This window comes from Mya arenaria, chromosome 1, assembly GCF_026914265.1.
Source record: "Mya arenaria isolate MELC-2E11 chromosome 1, ASM2691426v1".
Lineage (NCBI taxonomy): Eukaryota > Metazoa > Mollusca > Bivalvia > Myida > Myidae > Mya > Mya arenaria.
The window spans coordinates 41,322,180-41,342,817 of NC_069122.1; the positions used below are offsets into that span (position 1 = coordinate 41,322,180).

The 20,638-nt window shown below is 38.5% G+C and overlaps 2 protein-coding genes across 3 annotated transcripts; both read left to right on the top strand.

Annotated features, from left to right (window-relative positions):
- On the top strand, positions 1-9,192 carry LOC128239805 (di-N-acetylchitobiase-like). The gene is made up of 7 exons (XM_052956245.1): positions 1-1,143; positions 2,509-2,653; positions 3,323-3,534; positions 5,243-5,414; positions 5,693-5,790; positions 6,104-6,265; positions 7,757-9,192. Exons 1-7 carry the CDS (start codon positions 901-903, stop codon positions 8,000-8,002), a joined length of 1,278 nt encoding a protein of 425 aa, XP_052812205.1. The 5' UTR covers positions 1-900; the 3' UTR covers positions 8,003-9,192.
- A 718-nt stretch (positions 9,193-9,910) lies between these two features.
- On the top strand, positions 9,911-20,412 carry LOC128240009 (uncharacterized protein DDB_G0287625-like). Of its 2 annotated transcripts, XM_052956492.1 has the most exons (8): positions 9,922-10,010; positions 10,850-10,887; positions 14,023-14,134; positions 14,742-14,848; positions 15,742-15,789; positions 16,834-17,010; positions 18,086-18,679; positions 19,467-20,412. In XM_052956492.1, the coding sequence occupies exons 4-8, from the start codon at positions 14,806-14,808 to the stop codon at positions 20,015-20,017; spliced, it is 1,413 nt and encodes a 470-aa protein (XP_052812452.1). In that variant the 5' UTR covers positions 9,922-10,010; positions 10,850-10,887; positions 14,023-14,134; positions 14,742-14,805; the 3' UTR covers positions 20,018-20,412. The 2 variants fall into 2 exon arrangements, with proteins under 2 accessions (XP_052812446.1, XP_052812452.1); XM_052956486.1 differs by lacking the exon at positions 10,850-10,887 and having other exon boundaries at positions 9,911-10,010.
- The last annotated feature ends 226 nt before the right edge of the window (positions 20,413-20,638 follow it).

Consider the following 20,638-nt stretch of genomic DNA (forward strand, 5'->3'; position numbering starts at 1 on the left):
GAAATCAGGTCATTCTCCAGTGATAGCGTATTTATAATAACTTAACATGATGCGGGATAAATACAACTGGATGAAGTATTGATGTTTAAAATTGATCTGTACTTTATGAAAACTGCCTTTACATTCAGAAGTGCACGTTTGAAAGAGCTGTGGATTATATACACGTGCAGATGGAAAATAAGTGTGAAGAAATAACAGGGAATACACAATTACTATCTCGCAGTAAAGATAATAGATGAAAAAAAGGAGTCAATTTTAGTTTTCTTAAACGATGTTTGGTCGTTGGTATTAGATTTCAGCGAGTTCTGGTGTGTTTTGTATGAGCAGGAAAAAAAAAACATTTGAGAATAAGAAAGATTCGTTTCAAATCATAAGGGTGTAATTATATGTAATTTGATTCCGTGATGTGGATGTAATATGGTCTTAAATACTTGCGTTGCATACAAAGGCGCAATAATCGTTATATAATTTAAACTTGCATCAAGTGGACAGGTACTGATGAAATATCATGCCTTATATTAAATAGCGGGTTTATTGTACTGAGGATAATACGCGTACGTGAGCCAGTTCATACAACGCGCAAACAAAATAAACAAACGAGGTGACTAAGATATAAAGTTTCAAGAGACATACATCATCGCAACCTGCAGAGGAAAATATATGTTACTACGGTACTAAATGTATAAAATGTAATACTTGCACAATAAATTATATTCAAAATAAAGAAGTTTATGGAAAAAACCTCGATAGAGTTATTTACGAAATTAAGGTCCAGATACTAGGTATAAAATCGTATTCATTACGAAAAAGTATAACCACGGATTTCGTGCTGGCAAATGCAGGTGGTGACAGAATTGTATATACAATACGGACGCGATGAAATAACTGATTAGAAATATCATGCCGGAAAAGGACATTGAGGCTGAGAAGCCCCTGCAAAAGGGCGCCCGCGAGCCGCGGGGACGGCGGTGCAATATGGGTGGTGTGGATTTCCGGTGGGTGGCGGCGTGCGTCTCTCTGACCCTGATTGGCGTTGCTATAGGCTATTGGGTGGTCACGCCTATAGGGGCGGGAGTACCGCCCATTTGTCATTGTGAGAATCTACGCTTCTGTGAGCGGGTTACGGATACAACGAGAAAAGAGGTATGACAAAGAGCGGCATGAGAGAAATATCACTGGCTGAGGTAATGGCCGTGTTCTTAAATATGCACTCTTACTCCAAAATAAGAATTACCACAATTAATACAATTGTTTTAATATACTAAAAAGGATGAATAAAAGTAAAAAAAAATGGTTTTTATGAAGGATACCTAGTTTAATTTGAGATAAAGGTGCAAAAAACATTGTAATTCTACCGTTACGGTATGAGACGATAGTAAATATTTTATCACTCAATCAATCATTTAATATTTTTTGCGTTTTCAGCTATTAAATACACAGTTACAATCATTAATTCATATTTTTCATAAATGCATTATTTAGTAAGTAGTTAAATGTTTATCACTCAAATTTATGTTTGTAATACTGTGTAAGCATAGATTTTGAATAAGAATGTCACTTTAAGTTTTTGATTTGCACGTTCTCATTGCGGTCATCTGCGACCGATTGGGAGTCTGGATTTTAACGGTCGTATATCTAGACGTGGGTTGTTCCATAATATAACTTATCGTTTGTACCATGTCGGGGCTTGATTCAGGTGTTTCAGGTGTTCATGATTTCATTGTGGCGATACAAACCGCGCCTGTCGGGAGCGCTGTAATTGGAAGAAAGTGACCACGGTCGTAATGGTCGGATTTCTGTATGTACGGATGCTCCATGTTGTTACTTCTCGTATATATACCATGTCGGGGTTTGTTTCAGGTTACCATGTCGGGGCTTGTTTCAGGTTACCATGTCGGAGGTTGTTTCAGGTTACCATGTCGGAGGTTGTTTCAGGTTACCATGTCGGAGGTTGTTTCAGGTAACCATGTCGGAGGTTGTTTCGGGTTACCATGTTGTGGCTTGTCTCAGGTTACCATGTCGGGGCTTGTTTCAGGTTACCATGTCGGGGCTTGTTTCAGGTTACCATGTCGGGGCTTGTTTCAGGTTACCATGTCGGAGGTTGTTTCAGGTTACCATGTCGGGGCTTGTTTCAGGTTACCATGTCGGAGGTTGTTTCAGGTTACCATGTCGGGGCTTGTTTCAGGTTACCATGTCGGAGGTTGTTTCAGGTTACCATGTCGGGTCTTGTTTCATGTTTTCAGGTTTTCATTGCGGGCGACTGCGACCAGCTGGAGTGGAATGGCCACTGTCCATGATTATGATTGGATATCTGTAGACACAGCTTATGTTTTAACGTATCGCGTGTACCCTGTCGGGGCTTGTTTCAGGTTTTCAGGTTTTTCATAGCGAGCGACTGCGACCAGCTCGGAGCGTGGAGTGGAATGGCCACTGTTGTTATTATCGGATATTTGTAGACATAGCTTGTGTTTTAACGTATCGCGTGTAACCTGTCGGGGCTTGTTTCAGGTGTTCATGTTTTCATTGCGGGCGACTGCGACAGACTGGCAGCACTATGATTGGACCAAAGTGACCACGGTTGTAATGGTTGGGTATCTAGACATGGGGCTTGTCTGTCTCGCCCATGAACATGGTGCTCGGGCTGTTATCATTGGTGAGTTGGAAATAAAGTTATACTATAAACCAGAATCCCAATGACTTTGTTGTATCATACATACGGTGACTTATTTATGTTTATAAAGATCAGCGTTTGAATAATAAAGTACACTGTCTATTAACTTACATTTTCCAAGTAAGTAAGTACCAACGCTTGACCCATTAAATCTATTTTACACCATAGTAACCAATGTCTTCGTTTGACCACTATTGTACACCGTAGTAACGTATGTCTTCGTTTGGCCACTATTATATACCGTTGTAACGTATGTCTTCGGTCGTCCACTATTGTTCACCGTAGTAACCTTTGACTTGGTTTGACCACTATTTTACACCATAGTAACCAATGTCTTCGTTTGACCACTATTGTACACCGTAGTAACGTATGTCTTCGTTTGACCACTATTGTACACCGTAGTAACGTATGTCTTCGTTTGACCACTATTATATACCGTAGTAACGTATGTCTTCGGTCGTCCACTATTGTTCACCGTAGTAACCTTTGACTTCGTTTGACCACTATTGTACACCGTAGTAACGTATGTCTTCGTTTGACCACTATTGTTCACCGTAGTAACGTATGTCTTCGTTTGACCACAAGTGTTCACCGTAGTAGACTATTTCTTCATTGACCACTGTTATTAGACCACCGTTATCTGCCTTACAGGCGACGTGTCGGCGGACGTGTTTGTGAGTCCGGACAAGCGGAAGTCATGGATCGCCAAGCAGCTCGATGTCGTGGACCGCCACTTCCTGGACGGCCTTAATTTCGACTTCGAGAGCCCCATTCTTCCGAGCCAGTTTGACCTGAGGGACGGATATACCGCCCTCGTGCGGGAGACGCGCGCGGCCCTCGTGGAGAAGTTCCCATTTGCCATGGTAAGACTTTCTTTCTTTTTGCTTTCAACATATGCTTATTTTTTATTTAAGTGTGAACGTGTGTTGTGCGCCTGCCTTAATATAATCGCGTGTCATAGAACAATATATGCATGTCCGTTTAGAACGCTCATGGTTTTGCCATTCTGTACATCTCCGGCCCTTTCTTGACTTCAGACCCTGGGCAAACTTGGCCTTTTTAGACCACATGGCATTAGCGTTAACGTTCAATATTAATTTGAGCATATCGATGTGCACCGTGGTCTCATTTGACCCAGAATCGGTTAACACTGTTCCATTTACCGCCAAATGGACGTTCGCCATTCTGTACATCTCCGGCCCTTTCTTGACTTTAGGCATTCACCAAAGTGGGCCTTTTCTGACCACATGTCATACGCGTTAACGTTTACGATTAATTTGAACATATCTACGTGCCACGAGATCGCATTTGACTTAAAATCATTTAACACTGTTCCATTTACTACGAAATGGATTTTATAAACAAAAGCTGACAATCTACGTAGTACGTGAACCGTCTTATGTATGTGTGTTAAAGTAAAGTAATTAATTTATAAGAAAATGGTCATTTTCAATAGCCATACATCCCTTTAACCATTAAATGTCGTCCATTTGTGCAAGATGAATGATTGACTGTCTACATTATTAGACTCAGACTAATTACCAGACAGAACTTATGCAAACCGCGCACAAATTGTGTTGACAGAAACGACTTTTTTGGGTGCAATTAATTTGCGTTTCAAACAGGAGTACGTGACAGTAATTCAAAAACAATACACAAACAGTATACGGAACACCTACGTGTCTTATTTTCCATTTCTATGACAAATTATTTTGCCTTCTTAGACTTAGGCATACTGGGGCCATGTGACAGAAGCATTTTAAGCAGCTCAAAGCGACAAAGAACGCAGCCAAAACGAGGCTTTCTTTCATGTAGTGTATAAGATAATTTGCGAACCAAAGAGAATCGATTTTTTTTTATTTTTTGTCAAAGTGCGCTTCCGGCCCAGTCATGTCAGAAATACATTTAAGCAACATTACAATAGATCAAAAGCGCGTTTGGGAGTTCTAGTCACACGAGACATTTCGTGGAAAGTAAAAACCCTCACAAAACCCTCGCCGATTGTTTAATTCTGCTGCTGCTGAGATTCCTCCAGAAATTGAAGAACTGACGAACATTTCTTTTAATGATTTGCCTGAAGTTACAAATAAAAATGAAAGTAAAAATGAAAGTTTAGATCTAGGGCAACAGCTGAAAGTAATGACATGCCAACCATTCATGAACATAAACCACAGGGGCAGGTTGCGTTGTTTTGACACCGTTTTTTTTATAATCATTTTTAGTAAGAATATAATGTGGTTACTGTCACTTGTGATAAATGGCATTTTTTTTTATTCTATTATCTTTGTCATTATCAAAGATAATACTTCACGTGTCCTCAAGTCGACGATGTATTCATACGCGTGGGAAGGCTACATGCTACTTGGAATTATCGAGTGATGAATTGCGGTTCTTGGATAACAGCAAAATAAAAATGATCTTTTATTGTTTTATAGTTGTAATTATAAGTATTTAATATTTTTTTTGTGCGTTTCATTGATGTATGAAGTGTTGGAAAAATTATACATAAACATCTTTATGTTCAATTTACCCTTCCGTGTCTTACCTGCGCTCAATATTATTCCCCTGCAGGTTTCCGTGGACGTGGCATGGGGCGCCCAGGGCGTTGATGAGAGAAACTATGACTACCAGGGGCTGGCGGCGGCGGCCGACTTCCTGTTCGTTATGGCATACGACATGCAGAGTCAGATCCGGGGGTCCTGTGTCGCCGGGCCCAACAGTCCCTTCCCAAGTGTCATGGAAGGTAGGGAGATATCTACGAGGAAAAAGGATATAACAGGCACATATAAAGGATTGCATTTCACTAGGATTTCACTTTCATTTCACAAAATTATCAGACTATCCGTGGCTTTTGTAAGGGGGTGGGGGAATTAATGTATCTTACATAACCTACAACTACGAAAAGTTCTTGTTGTGTTTTTTTTTTAAACTATGCGAGTAAATTAGATAGTTATGTGTCTATATACGGGCAGACCTGTATCATGTCGGCAAAAAATGAATGACCAGTATGTGTTTTTGCAGGTGTACAAAGCTATCTGAATGCCAGTATCTCCCCCGACAGGCTGGTTCTGGGTCTACCCTGGTACGGCTACAACTACTCTTGCCTCGCCTTGTCCACGGTAGGTAACGAAAGTATACAGCTGGGGTTGTCCTATAATTATATGGCCTATGACATGCTTTCTGACAACTGGTTCATCTGAACCTTCCTGTCATATACAATCAAATAGACAGTGCTTTAATTGACCAATAAAGTTATTAGATTAGATGTTCTAATTTCTCAGAAATATCTGTTTGATAATTCGAGCGTACGATACGCGTGTTCATAAGATGGCCTTTTTGTGCTAAATCGCGGTAAAATAATAATAGCCCAAAAAGTTATAAATTTTGTTTTAGACGTAAGTTGTTATTTCGGCACATTTGAATTCATTACAGGAAAACGTGTGTTCCATCCGCGCCATCCCGTTCCGGGGCGTGTATTGTAGCGACGCGGCCGGTAATGAGATCAACTTCAATATCATTTCCAGTCTGCTCGAGTCTTCCACTTCCGGACGACTCTGGGACGAAGAGTCACAGACGCCATACTTTAACTATGAGGTGAGAATGTACATACTATTAATTACTTTAGTTATCATTTTTCACTTTGACTTGTCCGTGCAATATGAGATTTTTAAAATTACTAAGCTCACGACATTTCTCGTGTAACACCCATATCAGTTGGTCAACGGTTAAGGTCACACTAAGTCTTAAGGTCAACGGTTAAGGTCACACTAAGTCTTAAGGTCAACGGTTAAGGTCACACTTAGTCTTAAGGTCAACGGGTAAGGTCACACTTAGTCTTAAGGTCAACGGGTAAGGTCACACTTAGTCTTAAGGTCAACGGTTAAGGTCACACTAAGTCTTAAGGTCAACGGTTAAGGTCACACTAAGTCTTAAGGTCAACGGTTAAGGTTACACTTAGTCTGAAGGTCAAAGGTTAAGGTCACACTAAGTCTGAAGGTCAACGGTTAAGGTCACACTTAGTCTGAAGGTCAACGGTTACAGTCACACTAAGTCTTAAGGATCATTGGTCAACATTCCTTGTAATTTGACTTGTTCGGGCTTTAAGTTGGCAATGCAATTTGGAATTTTCAACAACCTTGTACATAAATGTTTACTATAACATGGGGGCATGTCACATGCAAGACTCATATAGGTGTGTATGTTTTAATGTTTTGTTTGACAGCACTCGCATGCAAATATACCAATCCACATTCAAACAATTACATTTAAAGTAATCAAACAACCTATCTCTGAATTGCTTCACAATTGTTACAGCAGCGGGCTCATCATTGTTGTTTCATTATAAGACCTTAAAATACTTCTGTTTCCGGTCACCCGACCCTACCTACGAACTAGCCGCCTTCCCTAACGGTTTTTATAGTCCGTCGGCTAAAAAAACACTGTTCGTATTATCTATGTTACGAAAAGTGTTAATATGTTTCTTAAAAAGAAATATATTTAAGATTACTTGTACGCCGCGCCCAATGATGACAAAAACGTTAACATAAACTAAATAAATCCTACCTACCCTTCATGATTTTGGACTAAACATTTGTTTTGCTTAGGTTGTTTTCTGATATGCCCTGGTATTGACCTGAACGTTGCGCGTATACAAAACATCCGTTATTCTAATGCCAACCTTGTTTCACAACATTGAAGCAAGCCCCTGGCTGCACTATTTGCTGATGTGTTAACATGTGCTGTACAGATCGTACATATCAACTTTGACCACTGATTTAACCATAGCCCCATAAACTTTCCTGGTACTAACGTAATTTAACTGCACCTGTAACCAGATATGGATGCTTGCAACATTTTAATGATAAGGAATCGACGGAGTCAGCGTAGCAAACGAGCCCTTCGTAATCATTCAGAATACTACTTCATTGGCTAACAGATTGTCAACACAAAATGTATTTCGGATAAGTGGCAGATTTTTAAACAACCGCGAAGGTCGGAGTCCCTAATGACTAAACCAAGTACTTAATGATTGACCCTTTCTGATATTTGTAGTCCAAGTTTACGATATCATTTCTGTTTTTGCAGATGCACGGCGAGTCTCTGCAGGTCCGATATGATGACCCAAAGAGCCTCACAGTGAAATATCAGTACGCGATAGACGAGGGGCTGCGGGGCGTTGGGGTGTGGAACACGGAGGCACTGGCGTACAGCTCCCAAGCGCCGCGCGACATCTGGGACGTCCACGAAATGTGGGCCGCGCTGCCTGACTTCCACGAGAATCAGCCTCACAACCACCGGAAACAATCGACGCGGCACGTAGGGCGTGATTAGACACAAGTGGTGGACATACGAACGGAAAGTAGAACCGGGACTGACTGTAATCGTAGATTGGTGACTCATTAATTGAACATGGTGACAATGATCGTGGATTATTTGGTGCTGCTCCCGATATCAGGGGAGATTGCGGGTACATTCGGAGCTCCTCGGCCATTTTTATCGAAAAAACCCTCGGATGTATCTGGACGGTTAACATACTCAGAAAGCGGTACGTTTAAGTCCGCTGCAAGTAGATCGCGTAGTAATTTTATTTAGAAGTTAAACTTCATGACTCAACTCTTGGGAATCTTAATTATGTTTGAAATAATACACTTCACTGGCAATGAATGTAAACCTAGATCAATAGATACAACTCTAAAGCTCTACATTCAATTAATGATATAATTAAAAAATACGAACTACTTCAACTGATATACCGGCATACATCCGAGGTTGTTTTCGATAAAAATGACCGAGGAGCTCCGAATGTTGTTGATACTGATGAAACAATGGGTCGTGGCATTGGCTTTTACCATATTCTGGAATAATAGTACACTTACGGTGATATACAGGCGACATTTTGGATCTAGGGCTTAATTATCTCTAAGTCGTGGCTACGACATACTAATAATATATGCCATATTTTTCGGTTTCCGATTAGATCCGTTGCCAGGTAACGAGGCTTGAGTTAGTAAGTCGTTGTCACAAGATAAGGAAGACGTTATTATGACGTAGTCATGAAATACCATATGTAACCTCTATGTTACCGTATTCTACATTTGTCATGGTAACATATTTGAATATTTTGTTCGAAACTATTAGTATGACACCAATATACTTACATTCCAACACGCTGTTAGTGTAACATTCATGGAAATTAGTCATTTGGATGAGCAAGCCTAAGTGCTGACACTGGTGCTTGGCATCACTTTTTTAACAAGCCCTGCTGTATAAAGTCAAAAATATAAGCAAGCCCCTAAGCAGCTAACCAATGCAGGGCTTGTGGCTTGTGGGTTGTGCTAATTTTGACCACTGAACTGTGCATTTTATGTATTTATTCTATGTGTTACGGTGCTATTCGTTTGGAATATACCAAATATTAATATAAAAGCGGTGGCATTCATTTCGCAAAATTCATCAAGATTTGTAATAATATATACTATGCATTATAATTAATGTATCTATTTACATGTATAAATTGCTCAAGACAGAATTGTTTGCGCATTCATTGTTTAGGGTTGTCAATGACATTTACACCTCGCTGGGTGCACCCATCCTCCCCGGTCCCATCTGTAAACTCAATATATAATTGTGCACATTTGACACTCATGTTATGTTTGTCTAAGTTCCGGTGCGCTCTCGTCCACCTAAAATCGTCCAAGTTGACCTTTTATTTCAGTGTAAGAGACAAAAAGTAATAAAATACGCCCAAAATGTACCATTTCGGACTAGAAATTGTTGAACCTAAACCCCCATCCGAACATATTTCGGTTCTGATGAAGGGCTACAAGTCAAAATGTTACGCCCCATAGTTACGCCCCCTCTACCGTCGAATCCTGGAGCCGCCACTGTATATTTAATACTATAACTGTAGTATATACATTTGTTTAACTCTCGGGAAATGCCGAATATGTATATATCGTCACCCTAGTGCAATAACTCAATAACTGCATATAGAAATAGAAGCAGATATTAAGTTATTGCACTAAGGTGACGATATATATTCGGCTAAATCCCAAGAGTGGAACATGACATTGTCACACCACCTGCATGAGGGATAGGCAGTGTTTTCACTCCTTTATAGTTATCATACTTCACTTATGATTGGCCAATGCGAGTCATATTATGCAATTGTGTTGTCGTTAAAAATATATCTGCAATATTGTATTGTCGTTAAAATAATCTGGGATACCAACATGATGAGTCCAGCCTATAAACTGGAAACCCAGACCATATGTTTCATCAGAAAAACTCCAGTTCATGCGAGGAAGCGGAGAAGGATAGACGACAGTGTCCAGCATGAGTAAGTTCTATTTATTTTCAATCAATTTGAAATTCCTTGTGCCTTCATTATAGAATGAAATTTAGATGTATATCGGAAGTATTGGACTATATATAAGTTGATTTCGTAACATTTTCACAGTCACATTAAAATAATTGTATAAGGTTGTGTGTTTTTTAAAGTATGAATTTTTTTATATTCAATAAAATAATTGAAGAAAAAGAATATTAGATACTATTAAGTTATTTTATCATATGACCAGTAAGGTACTTATATAACTTGACTTTAGATATGAAATGACTAAAGCTGTTAAATAGGCCTAAAAAAAAATGTTTGGTTAGGGTTACATCCTTTTCAAAAATAGGTAGGGTAGGTAGGCTTTTTATTTTTTTTATTTATTTTTTTATTAGGCTTTATATAAGAATATCATTTTCATCATTGGAGAATGGTGTTAAAGTTATCTTCTGTATAAGCATTTAAGGTTTAAACTACATATTGAAAGCAATTAAAAAAAAAAAAAAAACGAATTTTTTTTTTTTTTTTTTTTTTTTTAGTTTTTCCTTCTTTTTTCAAACTGACTATAAAAACGGTAGGGTCGGCGCCTATTCCGTAGGTAGGGTCGGGTAACCGGAACCAAATGTATTTTTTTTAGGCCATACCGGCCCAGGATTGTATAATTAGTTCAAGTTTCATTTTAAGTCACGATTCAAACAAGAGCTTTAAAAATGATGAGTGCTTTATATATATTATGCTTTCTGAATATAATTTATTGACACTGACATTTAGTTGTCGAGTCGAGCATTTTGTATAATAGTTTTGAAGAAATTATTTTGATAAATTTAGATAAACTTTTATAACAGAATTGGAATGAGGGAACCCACGTGACGTAAGCCTGCGTGTAGGTATTTTTAGAAGCGCTGTGTGAGGGACGTTCAATAAATAATGATACTTCCATTCAAATTTTCATACGGATGTGTTTACATAAAATATACAAATATAATTATCTACTTTAAATACTGAAAGTATGACCTTTTTACCACATGTTCTAAACATGTTGTCGTCAATAAATAATGAATGTATGGTACTTTGAATTTAATACGACGTATAGTGGACTGATTTCCAATTTCACTGATGAAAAACATTCAAATTCTTCATTTTCTTTCGGCAGCCATTTCTCAATTCCGAAACACTTTGTTTAAATGGTGAAAACGTAATGAAGCATAACAAATTATAAAGATGAATCGCAACCTCTAAAGAATAATTCTTTTGGAATAAGAAAAATAGATAAAGGTAAATTTGTGAATGCTTTGTCAGAATTTTTTCCAGAATACTTATTAACATTAGTCATTCTTAACTGCCAGGCTAAACGTCATTAAAAAGCATGGACGTCATTTTAGAATGACTAACTTTCATATACACTAAAAATGGCCTCATAAACCACTTTCAAGAATAATAAAATTTCGAACTGTTTAGAGTTTAAAGAAGATTGGTTGATTTATAAAATCAGTTTTAATATACCAAAGCTTTGAAATATTTTCGGAATCGTGACACCATTAAAAATATTGAACGCCCCTCGTCATAAAAAATGTGATATGATAACGCTTTGGGTTCCCATTTGGATAACTATCTATTAATAGTGCTCTAATTACGATATCTACTTTCAATGCTATAATAATTTCATAGTCATGTTTATTTGTCATATTAAACTGACAACTGATCTCATGGCCTCATTTTCCATTAAAGTCAATAAACAATTAGAAAATCTTGTATTAATTATGTGACCAAGGCAAAACAACGAACACAATGTGAGTTTGTTTGTAATTATTAGGTTTACCTTTTTATTTATCTTCTAGTCTCTTAAATATTCTATTTAAAGCATTTACGTCAATTCAAACACAAAGCTATCATAACTGGGACCAAAATATATAACTCGCCTGACCAAACTTTTAAGAAACAATGCCCTTATAACATGATCAAGCTAAACTCACTTTTATGTTTTAGAATAGTTTATTCAATATTCTTAATTTAAAGGGACTCGCTCATGGTTTGTAAAATGCACTTTTTTATTACGAAATAAAATATGGCAGATCATTAGTTGCGTTAAAACTAAAGGTACTGAGAGCTGGAACCCTTCAGCAAATGTTGATATTTGCTAAAATATCGTCTTTCAAGACATCAGTAGCGTTACTAACGGGGTTCAGCGATTCGTTGTTGCGTTATAGGTTGATTAATTTTATCCCGTAAAGCATTAGTTACGCGATTCAGTGAAAGGCTGCAGCGTGATTAGTTAATTGACATTATCACTTGATGCTACCAATAACGGTTAAAATATCCGTCTTCTAGGGTGCAAGTCCTTTTGGGCGAGTAGATATGGTAGCAGTTTTCGATATTTTCTTGACTGTTCCAGACGTGGGTTCGCTACCCATTTTAACCCGGTTTTATATTATACTTTACGTTTTATACTATAAGAGGTATCTTTTTCTGAAACTTCGGTATTAAAGAGTAAAATAATCACTATATAAGCGCTTTAAGGTGCATAACCGGGCACACTTATTTTTGGTCCGAAAACATGAGCAAGTCCCTTTAAAACCATTTTTTTTTTGTAAAATCAAGTTAAGTAATTTAAGAAATTTTGAGGAAATTGAATAATTGTTAAGGGAGGGGACTCTTTCTCATTGCCGAAGGTTCAGTTGTCTGCGCTTTTTTTATTTTGGCGCCTTTCTCACTTGTTCTTTAGTTTTAATCTGGTTCGTACGTGTGTTTTCGGTTTTGAAAACGACGATTCTTGACCCCTGAACTCCGTCATTGCGCCAACACATTGCAACAAAAATGGATGACCAGTGTTGATAGGAACCAAAATGGAGGTTATACAAATTGCATAGATTTGGTGTTTATTAGATCCGTGCTTGGCACTGGTGTTCCTTGTTTTTTTAATTAACATATGCAAATTAAAAAGAACAAAAATACAAAAGATTTCCTATTCAGTTACTGTAAGTGTTCACCGGCGTCTGATATTATTTTCAAAAAGTAGAATAACGTTTTCTTTATTGGATTTTGTTAAAGGAATGTGTTTGGCTTAATGGGATTTAAACACTAGATAATTTTGTGAATAGAATACAGGAATGGTATGTCTGACTGATTTGACTGATTTAGAGACAAATATTAAGACAGCTTGGTAATGGGATTCCAGCATATGACGTCATACAAGATAACTATACAATATATTATATATTATTTTAGGATATGATCCGATTGATGGGATTCCATCAAGTCCTTAAAGTAGATATATTGTATTTATGAATGAAAGTCTTGATTCGTTTCAGATAACATAACCTGAGCAACTGTCAAACGTGTTTTCAATTCAGCATGCAATCGTAGCAACTCGGCCTTCTCCGGCAAGCTTCGAGATAATCAATTCTGTCGGATACTGGCCGAGGTGTTCCGATTGTTCAGCATGTTGATTCTCGGCATTTTGTTCACTATTTAATAGACCTTTGCATTCAAAATACGTGTAAACACTTTTAATAGTAACACTAATTGTATCTGATTGTATCGTATGTAAATAACGGTATGGTTTTGGTGCGGAAAAAATAGCTTTGCATGTTTTTTTTTTTTTTTTTTTTTTTTTTTTTTTTTTTTTTCATGACATGGCTTTCAGTATTAACCTTTATTAATATTGACCCTTAACTCTCATAACTTCTTCGCTGCGTCACTAGTCAGCAACAAGTGAACATGTTTTGTTTTTGTTTTCTTATTTTTTTTCGTTTTGGCCATTTTGCTAGTAAGTAATTCATCTTGGTGTGTGTTTTGTATTATTTTATCTTTCTGTTTCATATAAAGATATTTTCCAAGCATTTCACACGCATATATCACACAAATAAATAAAGATTTGTCAGAATTATTCTAATACGAGTTCCTTCCATTACTTTAATTTCTTGAACACAGGGTGAAAAAGTCCAACACTTAATATAAAAATGAATTTATAAACTAAGCTTTAAGACTTAAATAACATTGAGTTACGTTTCATTCAAAGCTTTGGCGTCCCAACTTCCCTGGTTACCATGGATACTAGCTGTTTTTCTGCGGGTGTCACTGGGCAGTGTGGTATTCAGTGGAACACCCTGTTACACGGACATCTGTTCCACGTAAGTTAACTATGATGATTTATATCATTATTGTTATCACTCATTGCATTTGATGGTTTTGTTCTTGTTGCTTCTGTTGATATACATAATGCTAGTCGAAAAATTGTAGTTGTTAAATTAGTAATAATAGTATCAACCGTAGTAGTAGTAGTAGTAGTAGTAGTAGTAGTAGTAGTAGTAGTAGTAGTAGTAGTAGTAGTGGTAGTGGTGGTGGTGGTGGTGGTGGTGGCGGCGCGGGGGCGGCGGCGTGGTGGTGGTGGTGGCAGTAGCAGTATCAGCAGTAGCAGCAGTAATAGTAGTAGTAGCAGTAGTAGTAGAGTCGGAAGAGAAGTAGTTCTGGCTTCCATAACTTTAATGTAGATATTTTTATTTTTTGAAGTTTACAACATATTGAACACGTCCCAAAAGGTAATAAATAACGTGTTCGCTGACGTTCTTTAGCTAGAGGAGAAGTAGAGGTGGAGGAGACGGAAGATGAGTAGCAGTAGTAAAAGCTAACTAGTAGGAGAAGTAGTTGCGGTAGTGATAGCGGCAGCGGTCGTGGTAGTTGTAGTAGTATATTCTGCTGTTATCATAAAGCTATGATCTAGGTGATGGTTTCTTCCAGTGAGAAGTTCTGTGATGATGGAGTGCGGCACTGCCGACTGTGTGACGACATCCGGGATGACTGTATGAAAACGTCGCTTCCGGCGGACTGCATGTCATGGTGTATAGGTGAGTCATAGGAATTGTTGATGTTGTCAAGACAACGAACGAATCGCTCGTCTCGTAATTATTGCTTTATATAGACGCATTATCGGAACACTTCGGCCATTTTCAAACAAATATAATATATCTCGAAGCTTGCTGGAGATGGCCGAGTTGTTCCGATTAAGTAATTGGAAGGATTCATTTGATTGTTATACCACGTGATAAATTACGTCATAAATGTAACGTCGGAAGGCAACATTTTGCTTAATAAAGACTTAAAACAATGATAGATTTTCTTTTTCTTCATCATTTTAAACGGAACAATGGGCAGTCTATGCCACTTAAAGAGCTCCGCCTTTGTTTTATAACTTAGTTTGATTAGGTGATTGGTTTCCTTAAACACTTTGTCAAATATGTTTCCAAAATGATGTTTTAACAGTGTTCCATCAGGCGGCGGTTTTGTGAAAAGGTTTCATTTGTTTTAAGAAAGTAAACTCTCAATCAAACTCTGGTGAAATACCGAAGGGGCTCTGTAAGCGGCGTAGACTGCGCTATGTTTCATTTAAAATGGTAAAGAAATAGTAAAGTTATATTTGTATAAGTGTATTTTCGAAGCAAAGTGTTGCCTTCCTACGAAGCATTTATGGTGGTTAGCGCCCCCGCTTCTCGCCAATGCGACCCGGGTTCGATTACCGGCCCGGGCGCATGGTTGTTTGGTTGGTGGTCACCAGGACAGATTAGTAGGTTTTCTCCGGGAACTCTAGTTTCCCTCACAACACAAGACAACACTCTCGCGCGACATCGTACCAACGAGAGTGACTAAGTATAAGTTAATGTAACTTTCTTCACAATCGTTGTAAAATAAATCAAGTTTAAACGAAGCACTTATGACGCAATTACACTGTTTACACTTTCAGGCTATTTGACGAACAAAGGCGTGGAATCTATCATACAAAGAAACAAAGGTAAACTACGTGTATCTCAATCGTTTGTTTCGCTCATATAAGATACGTAAAAAATGTATGTAAAAGATGTGCCATTTGAATATTAAACCTCCTTAAACATATGGTACGCGGTATTCATTTTTTTCGTAGGGCGAAGGGGTAGGCAGAAAGTAAAAATGGACAAAATATGGTATACGCAGACTTTTTAATTTCTTTTCGCTGTCTTTGTTGTGAATTTGCATTCGGAACTCCTCCATCGAAAACAACACGGATGTATATGGACGGGTTAACAATGTCAGAAATATTAACACTTCAACTACGCTGCAAGTAGATCGCTTAGTAATTTCAATTTAGCAGTAAACTTAGTGACTTAACAAATGGGAATCTTAATCATGTTTGCAATAAAACGATTCACTGGCAATCACTTTAAGCTTGGAGATTCATATACACGTTAAAACAACTCATTTAATTAATAATATTATTTGAAATTTTACGAACTACTTCTGTGCCGGCATACATATGAGGTTGTTTTCGATAGAAAATGGCCGAGGAGTTCCGAATGGTGAATAAGGGGACGTAATTCGACCCCTGCAAGTTCGTCAACTTTGCCACAAAAATATTTCCCTACATTGTGTCAATGTTCCCCTTCAAACGTTTCTGTTACATGTGCTAATGGAAAGCAACTGACAAACATCAGTAGAAAGCATTAGAGGTGGAGATAGAGGCATTTTACTTGATTAAAATTACATGATTTAAGTAATATCATTCTCCTTCATCAGAGGTTTGATAATGATAAATCTGTAGTACGCATAGCATCATCACTCTGGTGAACGAGAATGAGTATTATTTGCCTGTATTCAAAATTCCCTTTTCTCCGGCCATAATCGATCTTGGAAGGGCCCCGGGCCCATTCCCCTAAAGCCAAGAGGCAGTCCTTAAACGATAGGATTGATTGATTCACAAGTCAAGAGAATAATACACCCCGCCAATGCATATGTGACTATAATTACACATCTTATAATTTATACGTCTCAGTAAAATCCTACATGTGTTCTTTAAATACAGTTGCCGACTGTCCAGACCTAGGCCCGCTTGAACATGGAAACTACATAAATGTTTCTAATTATCGTCACGGAAATACCGTTACGTTTACGTGTGATGAGGGATACCGGCTGGTCGGCATGAACACGTCAACGTGCGAGGACTTCAAGACGTGGTCCACTCCTGTGCCCGTGTGTGAAGGTACGTGGCATTCACATACTTGGTTGATCGCTAACATGTAAGAGCGTTTATCCAACCAATGTAGATTATAAATTTACGAGTCACATGCTGATCATGAACAAACGAATACACATGGAAATGGATTCAAAACATTTTTTGCTGATCAATTAAGTTATGCACCAGTCAATTGTAACCACGCCCCCCCCCCCCAGGTCCGGGGGTATACCGGGGATAGCCGGGGAAATGGGCCGTGATTTTACCTTTCAGGTGGCCCCGCAGTGCCGGGTGAATGCGGTGGTTTTGTATTCGCTTTAAATATAGCGGGGAATGGGCCTTACTTAAAGGGTCCCTGGGGTGCGGGGGCATTTGGCTGGGATTTTACCATCTGTTCGTCACCGCAGGGCGGGGATTTTAGCTGGGGTTGGTTGGACCGAAAGTCAAAGTCCCCGCTATTTTCCGGACCTGGGGGGGGGGGGCGTGGTTACAATTGTCTGGTGCATTATTATCAAGGGCGGTCCTAATCCGATTTAGGGTCATATAAATTCTGTTCGCAAACTACAGTCACGTTAACCAAAAGTTGTTAACAATACGAACATTATGGGCATGCCACTCAATGGACATCACACTCTTATGGCCCATGTATTGTCTGTGATTACTTGCGTATCTGGACATCTCTTTAACCAACTCTACTTGGTGCGCCGTGTGTTGAGTCCGTATTTGTATTTGTATACTATGTAATCGTTAGATGACATAAATTTAAATATCAATGGTTTAGAATTGGCGGAGTAAGCGTACCGAACTAGCCCTTCTTAATCAATAAGATTTAATTCAGGTCATCTAAATGACTTAGAATACAACCTCATTGGCTGATACATTGTCAACGCAAAATCTAACGTAGTGATTGTGTATCGGATGAGTTGCTGTGGGCGGATCTCTATACACCGGCGAAACGTGAAATTCTCAATGATGAAGCCTATCTGCTTAAATGATTGGCTATCTGCTATAAGATTGGCTGTAAACGTAGGTTGTATTTTAAGAGTAATTCGAACGTTTTTTCATCAACAATGTTTTCCTTACAGTTAATTTTCATTTTCAGAGGTTAAAGTGTTTGTTTCCGCCGGCTGGCGGAATGCAACGATCGTACAGGCGCCTTTCATCGTTATCCTTCTGATTATTCTGATCCTTATGGTGTACTATATTGTTCGTCTGCGCATGCGACAATCTCCGAAGGATGAAGAAAGTGCGGTCAATGGGGCAGCCCTCAACGCCGACAAAAGTGCGGTCGGTTCTGTAGTTGAACAAAAAGAAACGGATACAAGAAGTTATTCTTTGAAATCAAATAGTAGCGAAGATTCTGGGATTGAGAGCAGCCGGGAAAGCCGAACTGTTAGTGAAGAAAGAGGTGGTGCCATAGGAAGGGGCCTTGACACGGAGCGCGATACCTTATCTGGAAGAGACACACACGGACCCCCCAGCAGAGGAGCCGCAAGTGAACCAAACATAGATCAGGACGGCGGGATAGGGAGTGCTCCTTCAACGAAGCGCGCCGAAAGTGAACCCAATAGGGAGTCCCACCCCCGCACAAGAAGTTGTCACGCAGGCGAACGTCATTCAGGCGAAAGTGACACAGGTGAAAGTGACGCGGGCGAACGGCACAAACCCACACACGGCAACACCGATAGATCACAAGGTAAATATTATAAGTATCTTCCATGGTCGTGAGTGTAAGGTAGGTTCATTCCGACCCGAGCGTAGAGTGTTTTGCGGAAACGAGGTTACTTATCTTACACGAGCGGCTATGGTAGATGCTTTTTCTCCCACCTCAGTTAAACAAAATTAAGTAAAAATGTATTTTTTTGCTGGAACTCTTTTGTGCTTAGTGAAAATAATTGCGTACGGATATGCGATAATTCATGGTTGTCATGGATATTCGCGCAGTGATTCAGAGTATGTAAATGGTTTGATCGGTCTTTAAATAGTTCTAAGAAAAGTGAAGCATTATTTCTTGAAAGGTGCGTGAAAACTGTTTTCTGGTGACATTTGAAGCGAGAAATAATTAAATAGCGATCTAAATGTTGCCACAAGACAAGGTTTCCATGATGCGCTACAGACGACAGTCTTCAACAAGGGAGGTAATAACAATGTGGTGCCCATTAAAAGAAGTTCCATACGGGCATTTTATCTTCGCCCGTGGGCAAGATAAGAATTTCTAGCATGGTTAAATTAATGGATCTACTTATCTGAGTTGGGAGAAAAGAATATCTAGCATGGTTAAATTATTGGATCTACTTATCTGAGGTGGGAGAAAAATATGTATGTATTGTTAATACCACTGAGATAGCAGAGTTATATAACTTGGTTTTTCATTTACAATTCAATTGAGTATTTGTTTCTATTGTATTACTCTACTCTTTAGTATTTGCTTTATTTACGAACTCATAATTTAAACACTCATTTTTATTTTCTTTATCTTTTAGGAGATGGAGTGCCATACACGTATAATATTATTGATAATTCAACGACCGTTAGCAGCGTGGCGTTCCACGTGAATAGTAATAATATAGATATCCGTGAAACATTAAACTACAAATCAGGTGATAGAAATTCTTCGTCTGTGGCGTATAAATCTAACAACGACAGTAACAACGTCAGAAGCAACAACACCGAGAATGATAAAGACAACGTTGGACCTCGCAAATCGGAAACAGCGGCCGCTCCAAATGACGCATCTAGCTGCACCGGCCGAAACTCGCCACAAACCGGAAGTGTTGATCTCGCACGCGCCGCTAAGAACCAAGTTCCTGCAGACGATATTAAGTTCGGAACTCCGGAATCGAATCTGACAAAGTGCCAGCAGCCGGAAGAGCAAGGTGGGCCGTCTGAATTGATCACAAATTCAGAAAAATGTTACCACAGTAAAAGCTCTCCTACTCAGCTGAATGTCCAGCTAAGCGACGCGAGTGCCGCCCTCGGTGATAACGCTACGGATCCAGACAATTCCGAAAGGGACCCATTGCTCACACGCTAGCAGCGATGGCATTGTTTCACAGTTATTTATAATCAACCAATCCTTCTAAGTTGTGTGTATTCGTTTTATTCTATTCTACTTGCAGTGTCTTATTTGGTTCTTTTTTGAAATATCAGTTTCCTGTGATCGCCATATATACCCAGTTTTTTATTCAGCACTTTGTAGTGATTGATTTTTGCTTATATTGAAATGGTTTGAATGTTGAACTCCCATTTTAGTCTACACATTTTGTTCAAAGCTATCTGTGATCAAAAATATGTATGTGATATTTTTGCTCATTATGTTCAACTCACATTTTATATTAGCATTTTTAGTTGGTGTTGTGTAATTGTTTGTTTTGTTGTTGTTTTTTGTTTTACTTTAATTTTTCATTCCATTAAACCATTATTCATGTTCGGGCAGTTAATTCTTGTACCCCTCATTTGCTCAACAATAAAAATACACAATAATATTTATATATATTTGAAACACTTGATCGCGTGTAGCTGTGAACAATTCTTTACCTGGGACCGTAAAAATATCATCGAGTCAAGCAAACAGAATAAGTGTGAAATTCTTTCAAGGGACCACGAAAATGATCCACGAGAAATTGAGCCATCCAATCGAATTTTATATTGCTGC